General features: G+C 47.8%; 1 protein-coding gene across 3 annotated transcripts in view; it reads left to right on the top strand.

Moving 5' to 3' along the window:
* KIAA1549 (KIAA1549 ortholog) overlaps positions 1–23,482 on the top strand; it is a 146,948-nt gene continuing 123,466 nt past the window's right edge. For 2 of the 3 annotated variants that reach the window (XR_004022020.2, XM_089917346.1), the window contains exon 1: positions 329–581. Coding sequence is in view for 2 of the 3 variants with exons in the window: in XM_089917346.1 (XP_089773472.1) it covers positions 419–581 (163 nt within the window). In the remaining variant the exon portion in view is untranslated. Of the gene's footprint in view, positions 582–23,482 lie in introns of all 3 variants that reach the window. The other variant, XM_030759727.2, reaches the window with a different exon arrangement.

Raw genomic sequence — 23,482 nt, forward strand, 5'->3', positions numbered from 1 at the left:
ACCCAGGAGGCGGATCCCGGGGGCGGGCCGGGCTCCGACCCCGCGCCGCGCAGCCCCGTGCGCCCGCTCCCCGCGCCTGCCGCCTGCAGCCCCGCAGGCAGGAGCCCGGCCGGCCGGGAGGTGGTGCTCGCCTGCCCGCGCCCGGGCCCGCGCGTTGCCGGGCAGCGGCTTGGAGGCTCCGAAGGGGGCGGAGCGGGGAGGCCGGCGTGCGGCTGGCGGCCCCCGTCCGTCCGCGGTTCCGGTCCCCGGCCAGCTCCCGCCTCGCCGGCCTCCCTCCGCGCCGGTGCGCGGCACGCCGTCCCAGCAGTCGCCGCCGCAGCGGCCGCCCCTCCCGGGCCTGAGAGCGCTGAGCCGCGAGGCCGGGCCGGGGCGCCGACCGGGACAGCCAGAGGCGCGGCGCCGACGCCGAGGCGCGGCCATGGAGGGGAAGACCCGCGCCGGGGTCGCGCTGGTCCCGGGGCCGAGCGGCCGCGGGCCTTCCGCCCGCCGCGCCCGCCGCCGCCGCCGCCGCCGCCGCTCGGGGCTGCTGCTCCCCGGCCTCTGGCTGCTGCTGCTGGCCCGGCCGGCCTCGTGCGCCCCAGGTAAGCACCGCGGAGACCCTCCGGCGCGACCCTGCCTTCCTTCATTGCTGCTATTTTCAAAATCCGGCTTTCCCCGCCCATCCTCTTTTATTCTCCACCGCTCCCTCGCCCTCCTTTCTTGAGATGCTTTTCCATTCTTGTTGGGCCCAGCAAATAAAGACACGCAGAAAATAATACGAAAAAGCAAGCGGGTTCTGGCCAATCTTGCTGAAGGTCTGCAAAGCTATTCTGTTATCCAGGGAGCCTGTGGCGGGTCTGGTGGCTTCATCTCAGAATGTGCCTTTATTTTCCCTGCAAAACGCAGGCACTGGAATGGTATTTGTGCATGGCTATATGAATATGGTTACATCAAATTTTTGGAAATACTTTATTGTCGGGGCGAAGGGGTACATTCGGCGTGTTTGCTTGAAAACAGTATTGCATTACTCTGGGTGGCCCTGCTTCCCCCCGATGCAGGCTGCTGGCGGTGTCCCCCAGTGCACCAGGACACAAAGAACATTCAAAGAGTATCTCTTGGAAAGCGCCCTGGCCATGGATCTTTCCAGGGAAATAGCTATTGCTGTTACTTCTGCAAAGGCATTAATACAACAGAATGTGAAAATATTGTGATTCTTAAGTGTCAGGGCATGAAAGGAGTAAGGGTTGTTTTTATAATAGATGCAGTTTACTGACTGTTAGCGTGGAATTAGGAGGCATGATTTATGAAGAAGCATGTGGGCGGGTTTTGTTGTTGAGGAAATGATTTAATTCATATTGCTTCTCTGAAATGTTTATTTGTCCACCCCGAGCCTACACAGAGGATGGTCTGGAAACCATCTCTGAGATGACATGCTGCAAACCAGTGATTGCCCCAGCACACACACACTTGACCACTTTGGGGGCAGGAAAGGTGGAGTGAGCAGTGCGCAGAGCTGCTGCACACTGAACAAAACCAGAAAGCCATGGAAGCCACTCCAAATCCTCCCTTCTCATGGGAGCAGTGCCAGAGGACTGGCAAGTGGCTTTGGAAGGAAATGGAACACATTTGAAGGTGTCCCTGGACCTCACTGTCAGAATTATAACCAGTGCCAGATAGAGGATGGGAGAAAAAAGCATAGGAAGGGACTTAAGGGATCATAGAATGGAACTGCTCCTCTGACTGAAGAGGAAACTGACAGAGAAGTGACTTGCTCAAGGTCACAGGCTAGTTGGTGCAGACTCATCTCTCTTCCATTCTCCTTACGGCTCTTAACCCGTGGACTTATGCACACCTGAGACCTCCTCATAGATTTCCCATAACTGGGTAGAGCCTTGCTCAGGGAGTCACACCAGAGCTAGGGGGACAAAATGGGTCTCTTTCATGCAGTACACAGAGAGTGTAAACAGCTTTGTCTGACCTAGCTCCTCAGCTCCCAGTCCTGCCTCTGAGTGTTCTAGCCTGTGTGTCCAGAGGAGCGGAGACCCAGGGCTTTCCACGAGAAGAGGTAATCATGAGGAGGGCTCTTGGCGTTAGTCAACAAAGCAAGCCCATCGGATACTCATGGATTCACCTGCTGGGGGACATGGCAAGCTAGTTGTTCCCATTTACTGAGTGCTTGCTGTGCGCCAGGTGCTGCATTTTACTTACATGATCCGATCACACTCATTTTACAGATGAGAAAACTAAGGCTTCAGGAGTTTAGGTTAGTTTGACTCCAGACTGTGCGCATGTAACCTCTCTTCAGCTTCCCCGTGTGCGCACGGCCGTCTGGATTTGCTGCAGATGTTGTACATAATATAAGTAATTCTCTTGATAAGTTTAGAATAAATGGAGCTGTTTGTACTGTTCCTCCATAACTTTCTCGTCGGTGCAAGTCTGTTCCTGTTCCCCCTTAAACCCCAAATACAAATATTCAACCTGGTGACTTGAAATTATATTTCCGCTCTAGAGCTGACAGCACGGAAGCAGAGACTTCTTCATGGGTTGGTGTATTGGGCTCCCCTGGTTGAGGCACGCAGAAAATAATAATCATAAAGCTGCTTCTAGGCTGGGTCATAGGATAGGAACTGAGAAGGGGAGGGACACAGCGCCAGTCCTCAAGGATCCAGGTGGAGACCCAGAGCAGCGCATAAGCAGGTGCCGACCCCTGCACGGACTGTCCCCGGATAGGAGAGGCAGTGAGTGAAAGGGCTCCTTAAGGAAGACCTCTTAAAGGTGGCCCCGATCCACTTGAAGGCTGAGAGGAGTGATATTGGTGGAGGGTGGCTTCCTGGTAGGATAGCTGGGCATGGTGAGTGGCAGGTGATCCTGAAGAGATGCTGCATTTCAGTCCACGTCTTGTTTCTGTGCCACCAGGACCCTCTGGCTCCTCTTCCTGAGTGTTGTATTTTCACCATTGGAGTGGGGCTGGGGAGGCTTTGCCGAACGTGCCGTGGTAGTTCTCTTTCTGAAGAGTAGGTGGTATTAGTCAGAAAGTGGCATGTCTTACTCCTGCCTTGGGTCTCCTAGATGAGGCTGTAGTCCCTTCTGTGGCTGCCTGCAAACTCGCGTCTCCTTCCGCAGGTTTGTCTTTCCTTGTTAACTTTTGTTAAATGGAGTCCACCCTCCAGTTGCTCCCCTTATTTCAGTCTTTGTTTAAATTTCTATGTTTTATTGATTTCTTGTCTATTTCTATTTCATTCAGCATTTTGATTGTGCCCTTTTTTGTTTGCTTGTTTAAACATTTATAAGTTTGGTCTTGTGGAAACAAATTGTAATATTTTGGACTTATTTTTGAATGGAGTCCTTTTAGGAGATCCTACATCCACAATATTAAAAGAAAGGGTTGTGCCCATTTCTTCATCTTATTCAGGGATAAGTCTCCTAAAATAATAGTTATGAAATTGATAACTTCGGAAATTATTGGAAGGTACAGAAAACAGGTATCCATAATCCCATAACCTATAGCTAACACTGTAAATAATTTTGTCTTTCCTTTGTTAACGTTAATAAAAAGAAAACTGAATTATATGTATTTACTTTTTTCACTCAATATTTAACTTAAGCATTTCCCTATTCATTAAATATTGTTCAAAAACAGTTTCCATCCTAATAATTTACTTAATTATTCTTTTATTATTTCCAGCTTTTTCTGCTGTTATAAATAATGCTATGATGAATAGCTATGTAGGTAAGGCTTTGTCTATATTTCTTTGTGTGTGGGCTCTGCTGGGTGCCTAATACGTGTCTCAGTAGGTGGTTGTTGAATGAATCAACTTTTTATGTAAAGCTGTAATGCTGAAATCAACCCAAGCAGTTTATGCAGTTCACTGTTTCACTTCATCATAACCAGCATGGAATATTATTTTTAAAACTCTTGTTGCTTTAATTTTTTATTACTTTTGAATTTTTAAATATAAATTTATTTATTTATTTATTATTTTTGGCTGTGTTGGGTCTTTGTTGCTGCACGCGGGCTTTCTCTAGTTGTGGCGAGCAGGGGCTTCCCTTTGTTGCCGTGTGCGGGCTTTTCATTGTGGTGGCTTCTCTTGTGGAGCACGGGCTTTCTGGGCTTTCGGTGCATGGGCTTCAGTAGCTGTGGCACGTGGACTCACTAGTTGTGGCACGCGGACTGTAGAGCGCAGGCTCAGTAGTTGTGGTGCAGGGGCTTAGCTGCTCTGCGGCATGTGGGATCTTCCTGGATCAGGGCTCGAAACCGTGTCCCCTGCATTGCCAGACAGATTTTTAACCACTGCTCCACGAGGGAAGTCCCTTGAATTGAATATTTTCTGTTTATTTTGTATTTGTATTCTGCGAATTTTCTGTTTTTGCTTATTTACCTGTGATATATATATACACACACACACACATATATATTTAATATTTTTCTTTATATATTAAAGATAGCAACCTTTTTTTCTCCAAATCCTCCAAATGGATTTTCTTTTAAATTTTATATAATCTTGAAATTTGATTATTTTGATTAGCAAAATCTGCCATTTTGTTTTTCTTCATTGCATTTGTGCTTCATGACATGTTAAATTTTTATCTTAATGCACTATTTTATTATTAGCTTTTTGAGGTGAATACTGTTACACTTTTTGAGTGGTTTAGTACCTATAAACAAAGACTTAGATAAATGTTTCGAAGGTGTGATTCCTCGAGCCTCTTGGGGACGTGGGTGCTTGTTAAGAATTTAGATTTCTGTGGCTCACCCTTGGCCTACATTAGAATCTTCGGTGGTAGTAACTGGGAATCTTCCTTTTTAACAAGTTCACAGCTGATTTTTAGGCACCTTCACCTTGGAACCAATGATCCGGATACCATAAACCCCTAACTGAAAGTTAATGGCATTTTGGGGATATACCACTTAATATCTTGCAATTGTCTTTTAACCGTTAGAACAGTTGATTTAAAATCATGACATTGAAACTGTTTTTGGTTATTTCTTGTTTGCTTGGTTGTCTTTGGGTTGAGAATCAAAGGGCATAGAGGATGTCATTTTAAATCCTCACCTCCTGGCCCCTAGGGAACAGCTGCTGCGGTCTTTGTCAGGAAAGGCCTCATTTAATCCTGAAAACAAAACCCAGCAGGGTTGTGAAAAGTCACGGGGGACCTGGGAGCCACAGGTTTCTTCTCAGTGCCTTGGGTGCTAGAGGCAGCTAATTGCTGTAATTATAATTACACTAGGTTGATTTTCCCAGATAGGAAGATGCTGTTCTCACTGATCTAATTTGTTTCCAAGTTGTGACCACCCACCTTTCATCTGCAGCTCACTGTGACATGATTTCTCTCTCATGTGCTTAGGCAGCATGATTTGTTGGAAAGCACATTGAATTGTGAGTTAACATACCTGAACGTGCTCTTCTCAGCCAGTGACTTGCTGTGTGACTGTGGATAGGTCACCGTGTCCTGGGTTATTTCATCAGTGTCATAAGGGGTTGCTGAGATGATCTCTAAGTTCCCTTTAGCTCTTATATTTCAGGTCCACAGGTTGGATACCTTGGAATGCACTTGTTACAGCAACTGTCCTACTTCTACTGAATGTTTGTGAGTGTCACTGTCTCACTGTCCTGTAGATGTTCTAGCCCAGTGACTTACTGAAGGCCATTGTATTCAATACTTCTTTTTTAAAAAAAATCCTCCTCCACTCTTCCCTCCTGCATCCCCACCCCCAGGACACCCACCGTGTCCATTTTCTCCTAATCCCTTGCATCTTAGATCCCCACTCCCACCCCACCTCATAAACCTAGTCCCAAGAGCACAGGCTGTGGAGTCAGACTCGGAGGTCACGAGAACCACGGGAGCCCCTGCAGGTGGTTAGGCAAGAAGGAAGTGACGTGACCAGATTTGCCACCTGTCACTTCATGGTGGCGTGGGGTTGATGGAAATTTTGAAAACATGTATAGACTTGGTCATGTTTATAGGCTTCAAGGAAGAATCAGTAAAGATACAGTGGTTGAAAATTTAAGAAAGAGTAGAAGTAACTGAAGGGTAATTCCCGCAAAGTGAAGAAGCTCCTGTGGGCAGGCTGGCGCACCATAGCGAGTGGGGGAGAAATAATAATGGGGGAAGGAATCGGAGGGGACTGCTGGAAGGTTGGGAGTGAAGCCTAAGGTGATGGGAGAAATCTGTAGTGTCGCCAGTGCATATGTGATGCCGTTTGTCCTGTAGCATCTGACTGGCCGTGTGGCCAGGAAAGATGGGTGGTTGGCTTGACTCAGGGTTGGGAATCTTGGGCAGACGCGGTGAAGGGCCGAGGGCAGTGGAGGGATCTGTGGTGGGGATGCCGCCGTGTGGAGTCTGGGCTGGATGAGGAAGGAGGGGGAAGCAGTGGATGGAGCAGTGGGAGAAGAGCGGGGATGTAGGACATGCGGGCGGGAACGGGGACTAGGACGTGTCAGGTGCAGAGTATTCAAAACGTTGGTGCTGAAAAGGGCCAACAAGAGGGGGAAGTGAAAGGATTTGAAGCCTGAGACTTGCCCTCCTCAGATCGAGGCTCAGCCGCAGAGAGGCTGCTTTTCAACTCCAGTTTGTGCTTCGTGGTAACCGGCCGGCAACTGCCGGAGGGCCGAGTCCTGCTTTGGGGGGTGCTGTGTCTGTTCACGGGGGTGAAATAAGGCAGGATGAAATAAGGGAGGGTGAAGGGGGAGCGGCAAGTAGGAGTCCCTGGGGCCGGTGAGGAAGGGGAGGAATCGGCCAGTACGGGGTGGGCTGGAGGAGGAGACAGATGTGGCTGGAAGGGGCGGCAGTGAGCGCCGGAGCGAAGGCTCCCGGGGGTTTGGAGGGTATGAGACCCAGGGAAGAGTGGAGGAATTTACTTTATTTATTTATTTTTAAAATAAATTCATTTATTTAATTTATTTTTGGCTGCATTGGGTCTTCGTTGCTGCGCGCGGGCTTTCTCTAGTTGTGGCGAGAGGGGGCTACTCTTCGTTGTGGTGCGTGGGCTTCTCATTGCGGTGGCTTCTCGTTGCGGAGCGCGGGCTCAGTAGTTGTGGCTCACGGGCTCTAGAACGCATGCTCAGTAGTTGTGGCTCGCAGGCTCTAGAGCGCAGGCTCAGTAGCTGTGGCGCACGGGCTTAGTTGCTCCGCGGCATGTGGGATCTTCCCGGACCAGGGCTCGAACCCGTGTCCCCTGCATTGGCAGGTGGATTCTTAACCACTGCGCCACCAGGGAAGCCCTGGAGGGCTTCACTTTAGGCTGGAGGAGAACAGGAGGAGGCTAGACCTGGGGGCAGAGATGGGCTGAGGGGCTGGTGACTGACCCCCCCGTTCGTGGGGATGGTGGACGAGGCCCTCTTCTGAGAAGAAGGCAGGTGTGAGAGGGGTTCGGGAGCGTGAGGAAGGAGACCACCACTGGTCTCCGGAGGAGATGGAGAGGAGGTGAGTGGATGAATCGCCGGGGGCTGCAATTGGGAGGCCTGTCTCGGCAGCAGGCCCGGCAGGCGCGCTCTGCTTGCCTTTCCTGCGGCCCTGGTGGCCCAGAGCCTGGGCAGAACGTGAGGGGGTGACAGCCGTCCTGGGCGGTGGGTGGCACATCTCGGCGGGAGGTCGGGGCTTGGGGGCCTCCTCGTGTTGACGGGCAGGTGTCGCGGCCCTGTGGAGCCAATGGGAAACTCTCCCCTCTCCTTTCTTTGTTCTCGTGTTGGGGCCTGTGGAAGGAGCCCTTCATTACCGTGGTTTTGGGTGCTGGGATTAACTTTGGAGCCAGACAGCCTGAAGGGCTGCTGTAAACGCTGGGGAAATCCTGCTGGGGAGCCTTCAAAGGGGGAACACACACACATACAGACACACAGACACACACAGTCTTCCACAACCATCTTGTAGGAGAACTTGCACTGAGCCCAGGAGATAGGTGTGGACGGGGTGGGGGAGGGGAGGGGAGGTGGCTAGGCCTTTGCGCGTGCTGCGTGCTGCGTGCTGCGTGCTGCGTGGAGCAGCCTCAGGAGCGCGTTAGGAAGGCACGCACCCAGGTCCCGCCCGGATCTGCTGAATCTACATTTTAAGGGCCTGCCTTGGTGAGTTGTCTGCACACTAAGGTTTGAAAAGCTCTGGCCCAGGCGGTGTTTCCTTGAGGTTGGGTGCATTTCCAAGACTTTTGGTTGTTGCCTGTTAGTGGGGAGTCTTTAGCTCGTAAACATTCAGGTTTCAAGTTGGTTGGGAAAACTGAGGGAAGGGGCAGCCGCGGGTTCAGAACTGGGCTGGCGTCTGGTGGGACACGCTTAGAGAACTGCTCCTGCTGCTGTTTGCCCTCGGCCTGGGTGTGTTGGGAGGCCTTTCGGCCAGCCCTGCATTGCCCTGCAGCGATCTTGGTGGTGACAGCTGAGGATTACAAAAGCACCTGGAGGCAGCTGAAGCAAACAGGTGTCAAAAGTGAGGTGAACGTGGAAGCAATTCAAGTGCCCATCAACAGACATGAACACAATGTGGTCCGTCCATACAAGGGAGTTATTATTCCTTCTTACAAAAGGAGGAAGTTCTCATATAGGCTGCAACATGGATGAGCCTTGACATTAATGCTAGGTGAAGTAAGAAAGTCACAAAAAGACAAAAACTGTATGACTCCAGTTATGTGGTATCTAGAGTTGTCAGAATCACAGAGACGGCAAGTAGAGTGGTGCCTGCCAGGGGCTGAGGGGAGGAGGGAAGGGGAGTTAGTGTTCAATGGGAGCGGAGTTTCACTTTTGCAAGATGAAGAAAGTTCTGGAGATCGGTGGCACGACAATGTAAATGGACTTAACGCCACTGAACACTTAAAAATGGTTAAGACAGTAAATTTTATGGGGGGTTTTATTTTATTTTTAAATAACATTTATTTATTTATATTTTGGCTGCGTTGGGTCTTCGTTGCTGTGCGCAGGCTTTCTCTAGTTGTGGCCAGCGGGGGCTACTCTTCTTTGCAGTGCGCGGGCTTCTCACTGCGGCGGCTTCTCTTGTTGCGGAGCACGGGCTCTAGGTGCGCGGGCTTCAGTAGTTGTGGCTCAAGGGCCCTAGAGCGCAGGCTCAGGAGTTGTGGCGCACGGGCTTTGCTACTCCGCGGCATGTGGGATCTTCCCGGATCAGGGTTCGAACCCGTGTCCTCTGCATAGGCAGGCAGACTCCTAACCACTGTGCCACCAGGGATGTCCCTTATGTGGGTTTTTTAAAACTACAGTTATTAAAAAACCAAAGCGAGGCAGAGTAGGAACTAGCTGGTTGGGTAGCAGGAATGAACATTCATCAGAGCTGGGAGCCACCGTGGCCTGGGGGCAGGGCAAAAACACAGGACAGGTGCTCGCTGTGGGAACATGCCGGCTGAGGCAGCTGACAGGCTGGGATGGAAAGGCCTCTGCAGGCCATCAGAGGCCAGATCTGATGGGGGCAAGTCGGCAGCTGGTGGCTAGGACAGCAGTCACATTTCCTGCACTTGGCTCTGTGGCACCATCAGGGATCTCCAGGCCTCTCAGCCTCAGGACCACTTCACCTCACGTCACCTCATCCCTCATCCCTCACTTCTAACCTCACCTTTCACCTTACACTTTATCTCTCACCTCACCTTTCACCTTATGCTTTATCTCGCACCTCACCTTACCTATCCCTCATACATCACTTCTTACCTCACCTCTCACCTCACCTCACCTGTATTGTTGAGAGAGCCATTTGATGGAGGATGAGATGGGGATGGGGCTGGGGAAGGGGACTCTAGGAAGGGGCTGGAGTTTTCATCCTGGGCCTGAATAGAGTCTTAAGAATTTATAAAACCAGATTCTTCTTCCTTGCCCTTGGAATTGGGCTTTTACATATTTGGATGCATTTTCAGACTTACAATAGTTTTATTTTTTTTTCTGATTGTAAAAATGGTATGTGTTCCTTCCACTAATGTGTACTTACTGTTCCCTCTGCTTAGAACATTCTTATCTCAGATACGATCTCCATGGTTTACTGCACCCCTTCTTTCAGGTCTCTGCTCAAGTCTCACGTCATCAGAGAGGCCTTCTCTAACTCTATTTTCAAGAAACAGCAGCCCCTCCATAATTCCTTGCACCTGACCCTGATTTGTCTCCACGGCGCTTATCACCATCTTATACGGGTCTGTTTATTCTCTGTCTCCCTCCACTAGACAGTCAGCTCCTCCAGGCCAGACTTGATCTGTTTGGTTCTGAGTTGTTTGTTTACCTGTGCAGCAAATCTTTCTGGAGCAGTCTACTCTGGGCTGAGACTGTGCTGGGCCCTGGGGATGCATCAGTGAACAAAGGTAATTACATGATGATGTAATCACCTTTAGGTGATAAATGCCGTGAAGAAGTGGAGGAGTAAAGGGCTTGGGAGTGAGGGGCTGAAGTGTGAATCTGGGTGGTGAGGGAGGCCACGTGAAGAGGGTGACTGTATTAGCTGCTGGGGCCTCCATAATGAAGGGCCACAAACCCGTGATTTAAACACCAGAAGTTTATTGCGGCAGCGTTCTGGTTGCTAGACGTCCCAGGTCAAGGTCTGCAGGGTCGAGCTGCCTCTGAAGGGCAGTGGTGGGGAGGGTCTGTCTCTCTCCTGGATTCTGGCAGGCCTTGGCTTGTGGCAGTGAAACTCCAGTCTTCACGTGGGGTTCTCCCTGTGTGCATGTCGGTGTTCAAATTTCCCCTTTTTATAAGGACAGTCATTGCATTAGAGGCCCACTCTACACCGGTGTGACCTCATCTTAGCTACCTACATCTGCAGTGACCTTATTTCCAAATAAGGTCACATTCTGGGGTATTCGGGGTTAGGACGTCAACCTATGAATTTGGTGTGTGTGTGGGGGGACATGGTTCAAGCCATAACGGTAACACTTACTCTTAAGATTTGAAGGAGGCCAGAGGGTGAGCCAGGCAGGTCTTTGGGGGGCGGTGTTCCCTGCAGATGAAGCAGCCAGCGCAAAGGTGGGAGTGTGCCCGTGTGGGGGGATGGGAAGGAGGCCAGTGCGCCCAAAGCAGAGACGCTCGGGGAGGGGAGTGGGAGGAAGTGGGTGCTGGGTGGGAGTATCATAGGTGTCACGGGACTGGTCGTCACCCCAGGTAAGGTGGGAATTAGAATGAGAGGAGTGACGTGACGAGGCTTAACACGTCGGATTTGTTGCACATTTAGTGAATTCCTATGGTACAAAAAGATGTGAGTTAGAAAGTGAAAATCACCCCAGATCCCTCCACTCAGATATAACCACTATGACATTTTGGTGTTTCTCCTTTCAGACTTTTTTTTCACACGTATAAGCACACACACATACACGTGAAGGAACAGTGCCGTCTTCTACGTGTTGTTTGCTGACTCGCTTTTTGTCACTTCACACTTTATCATAGAGCCTTTCCCTTGTCAGCAAATATAGATCCACATCATGACTTTACTCAGTGCTGTGGATGTTCTGTACTTTATTTACCCGGTTCTCTGTTGATGGATAATTATATTGCTTTCAACTTGTGCTGTGATAAAAAAAACACTGCTGGGCTTCCCTGGTGGCGTGGTGGTTAAGAATCCGCCTGCCAATGCAGGGGACACAGGTTCGAGCCCTGGTCCGGGAAGATCCCACGTGCTGCGGAGCAACTAAGCCCGTGCGCCACAACTACTGAGCCTGCGCTGTAGAGCCCGCGAGCCACCACTACTGAAGCCCGCGCACCTAGAACCCGTGCTCCGCAATAAGAGAAGCCACCGCAATGAGAAGTCCGCGCGCAACAACGAAGACCCAGCGCAGCCAAAAATAGATAAATTAATTAATTAATTAATTAAATTAAAAAAAACAAACCAAATACACCCCACTGCTATGGGCATCTTTGTACATCTATCTTTTTTTTTTTTTTTTTTTTTGCTGTACGCGGGCCTCTCACTGTTGTGGCCTCTCCCGTTGCAGAGCACAGGCTCCGGACGCGCAGGCTCAGCGTCCATGGCTCACGGGCCCAGCCGCTCCGCGGCATGTGGGATCTTCCCGGACCGGGGCACGAACCCGTGTCCCCTGCATCGGCAGGCGGACTCTCAACCACTGCGCCACCAGGGAAGCCCTGGACATCTCTCTTGGCACGCTTTTCCAATTATTTCCTTAACATAAATTCCTGCAAAGAGCTGTTGGGCTAAGTAGCATTGATGTGTTACGTTTTGGTAAATGTTGCCAAGCTGCTCTCTAGAGAGACTGAAGCAATCAACATTCTCTCTAGCAATGAATCTGAGTGCCAGTTTTGCTTCTACCTTTCCATAATATAGGCTGTTACCAATCTGTATTATCTTTGCCAAACTCACAGGTAAAAAATATCTACTTTAAAAAATCTCTTTTGGGGCTTCCCTGGTGGCGCAGTGGTTGAGAGTCTACCTGCCGATGCAGGGGATACGGGTTCGTGCCCCGGTCCGGGAAGATCCCACATGCCGCGGAGCGGCTGGGCCCGTGAGCTATGGCTGCTGAGCCTGCGCATCCGGAGCCTGTGCTCCGCAACGGGAGAGGCCGCAACAGTGAGAGGCCCGTGTACCAAAAAACAAACAAACAAAAAACCAAAAAAAACCCAAAAATCTCTTTTGCATTTCTTTGCTTGTTAGTAGGCACTCAGGCCTTTGATTGAGGTCCCCTTTGCGTTCCTTTCTCTGGTTTCCCTTGCAGAAATCTCAGGGCTGACCTGGGAATAATAATACCCAACAATTACAGAGCGCTAGCCGTGTGCCAAACATTGTGCTAGGTGCAATGCATCATGTTTAATCCATACAGCAACTCCATGAGGTAGGCACTATTGTTATCCCCATTTTACAGATGAGGAAAATAGAGGTTAGAGAGGTTCACAAACTTGCTTAAGGTCACACAATTAGTGGGAGGAGTCCTCACCCTGGGAGTTTCCTTCGCTCTGGGTCCGTGTTAGAGAATGACTCCATGAACTCTGCCATTGAAATGCCCACTCACAGGCTTTGCTCGCTTGGTAGGGTGAGCTCTGTGGATCCAGAGCTTCAGTCAGAGCCACCTGTGGCCCCTCACCAGCCCCTTGCGTGTGTCAGAAGTCTTGGCTGTGAAGGCACACCCAAGGCCGGGCACGTAGAAGAAGGTGCTTACCAAATATTGGTTAAGAGAAATGAAGGAAGCAGGCTTTTGAAAGTTAGGGTATAATGTGAAGGTGCCATTTTGTTTTACTTCAGATTAAAAATTAAAAATTTCAAAAATAGAAAATTTCAGAAAGTTAAAATTCATATTATGAGCCCATATTCCATATCCTGCAGCACAGAGGGTAATCGTTTTCCTAATACCAAGTGACATTATCTTACTGCATTTCCTCTCTTATCGTGTCCTGGATCATATCCTTGTGGTTTTGATAATATTTCTACTTTGTTTCAACTATTTTTCTGTAGCTTGTTTCTGACAGCAGAGTGTGTGGTTGTGATACATCCTCTTTATTAATAAACTGGTGTATACCACCAGTTTAAAAATCAATTTCTCATTAACTTTGAAATTTTGGTGGGAGGAGGTCGATACCTTAAAATAAATACATTGTTTGAATCCCAACCAGTGCACCAAGCTGTCCTACTTCCATTGTTTTATATGCCCCTTGAGCCTTTTTAGTTCTTCATAAAACACAGTGTCTTAACACCTTGAATTCTTGCCTGGATCTGGTGTTAAAGTGTAACCTAAATAATTTCCAGAAATCTTAGGCCTGAAACTGTTCTTTTTTTTTTTTTTTTCTTTAATCACAGTGTAGATAGACTTTGACCATTGGCATCCTTCAAGTTCCTCTTCTCCCCCTTCCAATTCAGGGTTCAGCTCCTCATGAGAACAAAACAACATGTAATTGTAGAATATGTATTCAATCACTTACGATAAACTAGTTGTGCTGCAGAAACAACCCTCAAATCTCAGTGACTTTCAGTTTGTGGCTTCTGGCTTCACCATGCTGATCTTTCCCTTTATCTCTTTCCTGCACCTTTTGAATCCGGTTCTTGAAATTTTGCTTTCTTGGATCCTATGGTTTCTTCCATATTTGTCTTGGGTTTCCAGTGCCAGAATGCATGTCTGCAGGTAGACCAGATGTATGGAGGTCCCGTTCATTCACACATGCATGCATTATTCAGCTAACACTTTTTGAGCACTCACCACCACTTGCTGAGTGCGATGCTGGATGTGGGGATACTAAGATAAACATGGCAGTCAGTCATGGCCCTGAAGGAACTCAGTCCAGTAGGAGGGATAGTCCTATACATAAATAACTGTCCAGCAGTATGCTAAGTGTTATAATAGAGGACTGCAGTGGTGATATAAAGTAGTAAGTGTAGGATGGAAGAACTGTGTGGGATATTTTGTTTTAAGATGGGATGTACGATGGAGCATTCTTTTAGTGCTGAAGGGGAACATTGTTTCAGTTATCTGTTACTGCATAACAAATTGCATCAAGATTGAATGGCTTAGGTGGGAGGGAGGGAGACGCAAGAGGGAAGAGATATGGGAACATATGTATATGTATAGCTGATGCACTTTGTTATAAAGCAGAAACTAACACACCATTGTAGAGCAATTATACCCCAATAAAGATGTTAAATAAAAAAAGATTGAATGGCTTAAAACAATAATGATATTTTATTTCTAGTGGTTCTGTGGGTCAGGAATTTGGACAGGGCTCAGATGGGTGATTCTTCTGCTCCATATAGCCTGGCCTGAGGTCCCTGACTTCCTGAGTGTGGTTGGTACTGGGACTGGGCTGGAAGGTCCACGAGGGTTTCCCTCACATGTCTAGTGTCTTCGTGCTCTTCCACATACCCTCCCTCTCTCTCCCCATGTGACTGTCTTGGGCTTTCTCAAAGAGAAGTGGTCTCAGGGTAGTAGGTTGTCATATTTGGCTTCCAAGAGGGACGAAGCAGAAGCTGCCAGTTCATTTAAGATCTGGGGCTTGAAAGTTCCCCTGCTGCATTCTCTTGGTCAGAGGAAGTCACCGGCCAGCCCAGATTCAAGAGGCGGGAGGGACTAGGATCTACCCATTGGTGGATGGAATAGCATGTGCTTATGAATTGATGGTTGGTCATCTTTGGAGATTATCGACCACAAGCACAAATTGGTTGAAGATAATGGGGAAAAAGGTACAATTACCAGGGCAAGTTCTCAGAAGAGACAGAAATAAATGATAAAAGCAATAGGAATTATAATAGCTAACCAACATATAATGTGCACTTAACCACATGCCAGGCATTCTTCTAGCCACTCGACATGTATTAATTGTATTAACTTATTTCATTCTGGCAACAACCCTATCAGCTACAATTATTAATTCCATTTTACAGATGAGGAAACATATACAAGGAGGTGAAGTAGCTCACCTTAGGTCACACAGCTAGTAACTGGGACAGGAGGGATTCAAACTCCGGAGCATTCTTGGACAGGAAGAATGGTGCCTCTTCCACTGAGACAGATGGGACAGAGGGAGTGATGGGTGCAGGTGTGGGTGGGTGCAGGTGAGGGGTGGGGGGATGATGCCATTGAGGAACTTAATGTCTGGTTGCCTCATTTCTTTTGGACAGTAGGGTGGTCATCACTTCAGTGCGATAGGGCAGGAGCAGGTTGAGCTTTGTGCAAGGAGTGGTTTATAACTGTAGGGTCAGTGGACCATAGCAGAAGGAGTAGAGCAGGAAGCTGTAAAGTGATGGTGAATGGTCAAGGGCCCACGGAGGCGAGGGTCATTTGTGTACAGCAGCATCCTCCCTGAGTCCTGTGGGGATTTCTGCAGCAGGGTTGTCAGGTAGAGAAGCTACATCTTGGGACTGGTTCCATAGTGGCTCTTTCAGCCCATAAGAGTATAATCTGTTTTTTTAAATTTTAATTTTATCTTGATGTATAGTTGATTTAATAGATCTGTTTTCTATCCAGCTGCTGCTATGATTGCTTCAGTCTTACAAGATTTCCCTGGTGGCTCTCAAAAAGCAGCATTTCCATCAGTGATTTGAAAAAAATCCCCCTGCATTGACCCTATAGATGTTTCTTGCCCTTTAACTGGGTGCCTATTTAAAGTACCCTTCAAGTGCCAAACTTCAAGTCTTGAGACAGCTTTTAGGACAACATAGAATTGGATTTCAGCCACCTGCTGTGCCCCCAGAAGAGACTCTGCTCTTTTTGGTGGGCTGGGGGGTGTGGGCATTGGCTGTCACCGAGATCACAGGGAGGGGGAGATGGCTTCCGCTCTTCAGGTCGTGCTGATGGCCTGCATGGGGCCCGTCTGGTTATGAAGGCACTGAGGGAGAGGCTGCATTTCGTGTCCATCCATTCCCTTTAATTGCCCTTGTTGTGTGGAGTCTGTAGTGCTCTTGCAGTTTCCCAGCACTCCGACCATTATGTTCCTGGAGACTTTGACTGATTCATAGGAGCATATCTTCCTAATAGTTTGATCGCTTTGGAAGGCCCGGAAGGCACCTCCACCTGTCTTCTTAGTTCTACGTGCCTTAGAAAGCATTTCTTGAGAAAAGCACATTCCATACGGGAGAAACAGCTCTACCTCCAGGAGGGCTCTAGCTAAACTCCCGTGAGGTGCCTGCCACTGCTGCCTGGGCTCCAGCCTGGGTGTCTGGGAGGTTCGGCCTTCTGCTGGGATTGGAAACATTTTAGTGTGTATTTTTTGACACATCATCTGTACTATCTCCCATGCCACAGAGTTCCAGGGGTTAATTCTGTTTCTCCTGGACCCAGGTAGCCCCCCTCAATTGGTCAGCCTTTGAGCAATTGAGCCTGGGACATCACTCTAATTCCTGCTTTGATTCACCCTATCTTGGATTAACTTTTGAAGCGTCTGACCAGACCAGATTTTATCCATGTCAGGAAACTGGCAGTCTTTTCTATCTTTGTCCTCTAGTCCTGAGCACTGACCTGATACAACACAGCCATGACATTTGGAGCTGAAAATTATTAGTCCTTGAGTGTTTGAAGACAGATCATGTCTAGCTCAGAGACACAGTTCCCTACACAGTTGCTCTGTGATCATCACTTTGACCCTGCAGTTTAGCTCTTTGGAATTTACTAACTTATAACTCTGACAGTAACATTTACATAATTTTATAAAGAGATTTGTTAATGGATCATCTAATCAAGAAAAAAATGTTTCTAATTTAACATAAATTTAAATAAATCTTATTTTGTAACCAAACATTCAAGACATATTTCATGCTGAAATAATTGATAACCAATGTCAACGTTAAAAATGATCATAACAATGATTACATTTTCTGCATTTATAAAATCTGGGTTATAATTGCAGGTTTTTAGGGAAATAAATACGAAGACTCTTTGCCCTGTGCAGTTTGGGCCTCGGCCACACACCTTCATTCCCTTTTCCTATGGTGGGGTCCCTGTTAGAGTCACCTATATTCCACAGTGCCCAGCACTAGTAAATGAGTGAGTGAATGGATGGATCAATGGTACTTTTTCTAGTTGTTTATGGTCATGATTTCTGGTAGTCTTTTAGTTTTGATTTTTGGCTAATTGCCAAGAGGGAATACATTAATACACACCAGGTTTTTATAATACTACTACGGTTGTTTTGTTAAAAAAATTATGGGTTAGAACTTTTGGCCACAGTGCAAAAACAAATGTGTACTTCTCTAATAGTGTAACTTATGTGCCTACCTGAACAGGAACAGTTTCTGAGCTCTGCCACATTGTTTGGGTCATATTGGATTGTTGCCGAGTGATCCAGAAGTGTCTGCCGTCCACATTAGTTAAGGGTGACTAGGCAGAAGCCGGTCCTCTCTGGAGCTGGGAGAGGAAGAATAGCTGGTGGGAGAGTAAGGCAGCAAGAAACTGAACGGGGGAGGGAGAAACACAGTTTTAAAAATAATCCCAGGCAAAGCCGTTGTCATGAGAAGTGTGTGACAGGTTGTAAAATAGTTCCTGAATCACGGAACTTTACAGCTGGGAAGTTATGTAAATGTTCATATGTGTGTCAATTTCTACTTCTGTGGCCCTGAAAAGATGCCCCAGGACCCACACCTTCAGGATCCAGGCTGTAGAAGTCGGAGACTGTTCCTTTAGGGCACAGCCCACAGGATGAATTTCAGCCTTTATTATTATTCTGTTCAAGATTCCAATTCTGGGGGGAGAGCCTGGGGCTTGGGTTAGGCGCCCATCCCTTGACCATGAGGGAATGGGCATCTTGCGTGACAATGGTACCTCGATCATGGTGGAGGGAGTGTTCCCCAAAGCAAGACTGGGGGAGTGGGTGCCATGCAGGCTGAAGCTGCCGATGCCCACTCCTGTGGCCTGCGTGTGCGCGACATGCCCACTCATGCTCGGCACATCTTTTCACCTGTATACACACACGTACTCACAGGGAAACATGCGTGTACGTACACCCAGAGGAAGACATTCAGGCAAAGATGAGGAAGGACAGAAATATGTATTAACAGACATTTTCACAAATACAACATACACAAAGACACGCGAGTACATAAAGAAGCCTCACGTGTACAAGTATACAGGTTAATAGCAGTACATACACCGATACACCTATAGATAGATACATGGAAATAAATGTTTAATTTTACAGACAAACTCAGGAGTCCATGCCTTTAGCAGAGTGCCCGGGTGCTTGGAGATAAAATGCGCTGGGGAAGGAAGGCTGAATGGTAGAGGGTGGAAGAGGGAGAGAAAATAGAGGGACAGCAGAGATAAGGTCAGGGCAGTGAGTGATATGGGATGTGAATGGGGACCAGAGTTACATGCGTTAACAACGTAGTTGGCTGAGATTTATCAGTTGACTTTGGGTTTCTGCTTGTGTTTTCGTTCATGGGCCTCTTGGCTCTGTCCCTAGTCAGCGTGTTCTCTAAGTTCATTTGATCAGAAGGGCAGTGTGATGCCACAGATGGCAGTGTCCTTGGTTTGTTCAATCTTCATTTTTCTCGATCTGCCTATAATAGTGGAGCAGCCTTTCCCCCCTTTCCTGCCTCTCCACCACACTGCTCTGGCCATATGGTCATTCCCCTAAGCGGAACTACACTGAGTTCTTTATGTCTCAGTGCCTTTGCACATGCTGTTCCTTCTGCTAGAATGCTTTTTCTCTTCCTCATTTGCCTGATTTTTCTCCCTCCTCAAAAATCTCAGCCCAGATATCACCTCCTTCAGGAAGCCTTCCAGAAATCCCAGAATGGTTTAGACGCCATCGGTCCACATGCACCCCTATGATGGCACTGACCACTCTGAGCAGTATTTGTTTCTAATTAGATTGGAAGCTTCTTGAGGGTAGAAAAATGGTGCAGTTTTTGTCTTTGTGTCCTCACTGCCTAGCACCATGCCTGGCCCTCAGTGAAAGTTTGTTGACTATTTAAATGCGTGATTGAAGAAAAGAATGATCCTGTCAATGAATGATTGAATGGATACGTGATTGTATGAGCGATTGAGTGAACCAGAGTCATGACTCAGTGAATGCAGTACCCTGGATTCATCAGCCGCTTCTTAAAGCTAGACTTTCTTTTATCTTTCACTGCTGCTCCCTCCTCCTGAATCCTGAATCAAAACTCTTTTCACACCCTCTTTTCTTTCTTAAAGATTTTAGTCAGTATCTTGGCCCTAGGAGTCACCTCTATACATTTGAGCCTCAAAACTGCGTCTTTGTCCCAGACCTAGTCCTTGAACTTGAAACCTCTGTGGATGTTAAATGTCATTTTTTTTTATTATTATTATTTAAACATTTTTTTTGTGGTACACGGGCCTCTCACTGTTGTGGCCTCTCCCGTTGCGGAGCACAGGCTCCGGACGTGCAGGCTCAGCGGCCATGGCTCACGGGCCCAGCCACTCCGCGGCATGTGGGATCTTCTCGGACCAGGGCACGAACCCGTGTCCCCCACATTGGCAGGCGGACTCTCAACCACTGTGCCACCAGGGAAGCCCAAATGTCATTTTAAATTTAATACTGTCAGTGTCCAAGTTTCCTGCATATCGTTGACTCCTTCTGTCTTGGGGTAAGAAAAGTTTATTTATCTCTGATTATAAATAATACCCATTTATATATTCTTTGGAAAATATGGAAAATATATTTAGAAGAAAATAAACACCTTTATTTCTGTCATCTAACAATAACTGTAGTATTTCATGAACAGTTTGATATGCGTCTTTCTCATCTCTTAAAAAAATGTACATACAGGGGGCTTCCCTGGTGGCGCAGTGGTTGAGAGTCCGCCTGCCGATGCAGGGGACGCGGGTTCGTGCCCCGGCCTGGGAGCATCCCACATGCCATGGAGCGGCTGGGCCCGTGAGCCAGGGCCGCTGAGCCTGCACGTCTGGAGCCTGTGCTCCGCAACGGGAGAGGCCACAACAGTGAGAGGCCCGCATAACAAAAAAAAAAAGAAAAAGAAAAAAGTACATACAGGTATATATGATAGACTTTTTCATAAAATGGGATCATATTATCTGTATAATTTTTCATATTGCAATTTTCATTTTCTTATAAACATTTTCTATGCTATTACATATTCCTTAAAATATTTCTTGATGGATGCATAGTAGTCCTTTGCAGAGCAGAATTTTTCAAGCCATTCTTGGTTTGGTGTCTATATTGGTAACTCATTCTTTGCCATTTTATACAATGCTCTGATGGACCTCTTTGTACATAGATCTTTGAGCTTCTGGTTATTTCCTTTAGGATGGGTTTATAGAAGGAGAATAACTGGGTCAAAAAGGAAAAGCTGTGTGTGTGTGTGTGTGTGTGTGTGTATGTGTGTGTGTGTGTGTGTGTAAACCAGAATGCTTCCCAGAATAACTATTCCAAAATATACCCTCTGTTTGGGGATTTTTAGAAACAGATTTATAGTTTGTGTAGTTCAGCAATTTTCCAGAAGGAGAATACCTGGCCAGGACTGTTGTTTCTTCCCAGCCGTGTTGTCTGGTTATCTTCTATTTCATCTCATCATGAACAGGTGTTCACCCATGAAGGGGTCACTACCCTGTGCATACCTTTCAAGATCCAGAGCCCAGGAGTCAGAGGGTGTTTGGCAGTGGGAATCTTGGCCACACCGGGGATGGGATCCTGGGGGACTGAGGGTATGATCTGGGGGTGGAAGGATGGGTGCTGGAGGAACACAGGCTCTTTTCTGGAACGTCCCCTCTGCTCAGCCTTCAGGGTCCAGCCCCAGCTGTCTTTCCTTTGTTAAGCACCTCTTTCCTGACCCTTCTTTGTGCCACAGCTGTGTTCATTGTCTCGGTTTGACTGTTCCCACCGTGTATTACAGTGATTGATTGGTTATCGTCGTAAGAATACAGAAGATTTACTCTTTAACCGTGGTTAAGGGTACAGTTTTTCAGGGTATTAAGTGCTCCCATTGTTGTGCAGCCATCGCCACTGTCTAGCTCCAGAACTTCTCATCCTCTCACACTGAAACTCTTAGAGCGACTTATTTTTAATTTCGTTTTTACTCTCAGACTAGGAGCAATTTGGGGACAGGAACAGTGTCTCCAGATCCCAGGAGTCTGGTGCTGTCTCTGGCACATGGTGGGGGCCTGTCAGTGTCTGTATGAAGGGATTGGAGGAGCCACCCGAGGGCGCTTCAGAGGAGTGCGGCGTGGGTGGTGACTTAATGAGTCCTGGTTGATCTGTTTGGGGGTCTTTCCTGTGGCGTCATCAGCCTCTTGGGCATCACAGCTCGAATGCTCCAAGGCTTTGTTGTCTCCCTGTTCTCGCGCCGTTGCTGGATCTGCCTTCCTTCTGCGGCTTCTCCTTTTCCCCACCTTAGTCCCCCGTCTCCTGATCCTAACACTGCTCACTTTCTTCTGCGCTACACAAATCTTCCTGTGGTTCTTGCTTTTCTTTTCCACCAAAGTTCCTCTGCTGGAACTTGAAAGTTTGTTTATGATTTATCTATTTATTATTGTTTATTTATTTTGGTTGTGCCAAGTCTTAGTTGTGGCACGCGGGATCTAGTTCTCTGACCAGGGATCGAACCCAGGCCCCCTGCATTGGGAGTGCCGAGTCTTACCCACTGGGCTACCAGGGAAGTCCCTGGTTCTTGCCTAAGGCCATCTTTTCTCCAAAATCGAGGAGCTCTGCATGGTCCAAATCCCTTCCTGGAGAGGCAGAAGCTTCAGTGAGCCAGGAAGGGTGGTGCAAGACCACATCTGGAGGGGAAGCGGAAGTGGAAGACCCACTCTGGCATCCTTTGGGAATAGAGGGGCCCAGAGGCAGAGAAATTCCCTGAAAGACGTAGGGAGGAAGCAGACCATTTTTGGCCAGAGGGCAGGCGCCCGGGGAAGCTCTTTCGGCTGTTGCCTGCGTCTTGGCAGGGAGTGGGTGTTAGGGATGCCAGGCCAGGGAGTGGGTGTTAGGGATGCCAGGCCAGCTTGTTCGATCAGTTCCAAACTGCTTAGCCTAGCAGTTCAGATCCTCAAGAGTCTCACCCCCTCTTCAACCCTGTCTCCCGTTACATGAACGCCTGAACTGCCCACCTGACCCAGGTTAATTATGCCCCAGATGGGCCCTCTGTGTTCTGCGTTTAACATCTTACTCATGCTGTTTCCCCCAGAGGCAACACCTGCCCAGGCTTCCCCAGTTTGCTAAATTCTATCTTCAGAGCAAAGTTCAGTACTTATTTTTTACTGACAGAGTTCAATTGCACACATGTCTTCTGCTTCATATTCTTTTAGCAGTTTCTGTTTATTACATCCATATTACATACAACCCCTTGTTAAGAGGTAATTCTAATTATTATTAATCTAACTTCCTCTGCATACATCCTATCTCTGTGATTAGATTATTGGTCCCTTGCCTTGCACATAGTAATATTATTTCTGATTACTAGTATAATATTTCATTGAGGCTAGGATGCCATCAAGAGTGCGGTGGGCCAGTTATTTTCTGTACCTCTGAGGAAGAGAAATCATGAAGAAAAAACATTGCCACTTAAATGATGGCACACCCTTGGTTGCAAATGCATCCTAATTTCAGATATCTTAGAATGTGGAAAAAAACGCTCCTTTGAACGGATGAGTCATAATAGATGTGAAATAAGTGTTTGTTTAGTTTATTTTGTTTCATGTGTGTGTATTTGTGTTGTGTGGAAGATAGATGAAATTATAGGAAAAGGTCTTGAAATTTTATTTCTTGAAAATTTTAAATTAAAGTCCCATGGATTCTCTTTTTGGGAATGTGAATCACATAACCTCACCCCCCCCTTTTTTTTTTTTTTTTTTTTGCGGTAGGCGGGCCTCTCACCGCTGTGGCCTCTCCCGCTGCGGAGCACAGGCTCTGGACGCGTAGGCTCAGCGGCCATGGCTCACGGGCCCAGCCGCTCCGCGGCATGTGGGATCTTCCCGGACTGGGGCACGAACCCGTGTCCCCTGCATTGGCAGGCAGACTCTCAACCACTGCACCACCAGGGAAGCCCGTAACCTCCCCCTTTTGAATGTAGCACTACATTCTTTCCTGAGGTGGCTTTCCTCATTTTATTTCACTCACGTTTTCTTTCATTTTTTTTGTTTTTCACTATGGATTTTTCAGCTTGTTTGTTGTGAGGGTTTTTTTCGGGGGTGGGG

Source organism: Delphinapterus leucas, chromosome 9 (genome assembly GCF_059928025.1).
Source record: "Delphinapterus leucas isolate spDelLeu-1000000601 "Yukka" chromosome 9, BTC_Dleu_Yukka2, whole genome shotgun sequence".
In the NCBI taxonomy this organism is placed as follows: Eukaryota; Metazoa; Chordata; class Mammalia; order Artiodactyla; family Monodontidae; genus Delphinapterus; species Delphinapterus leucas.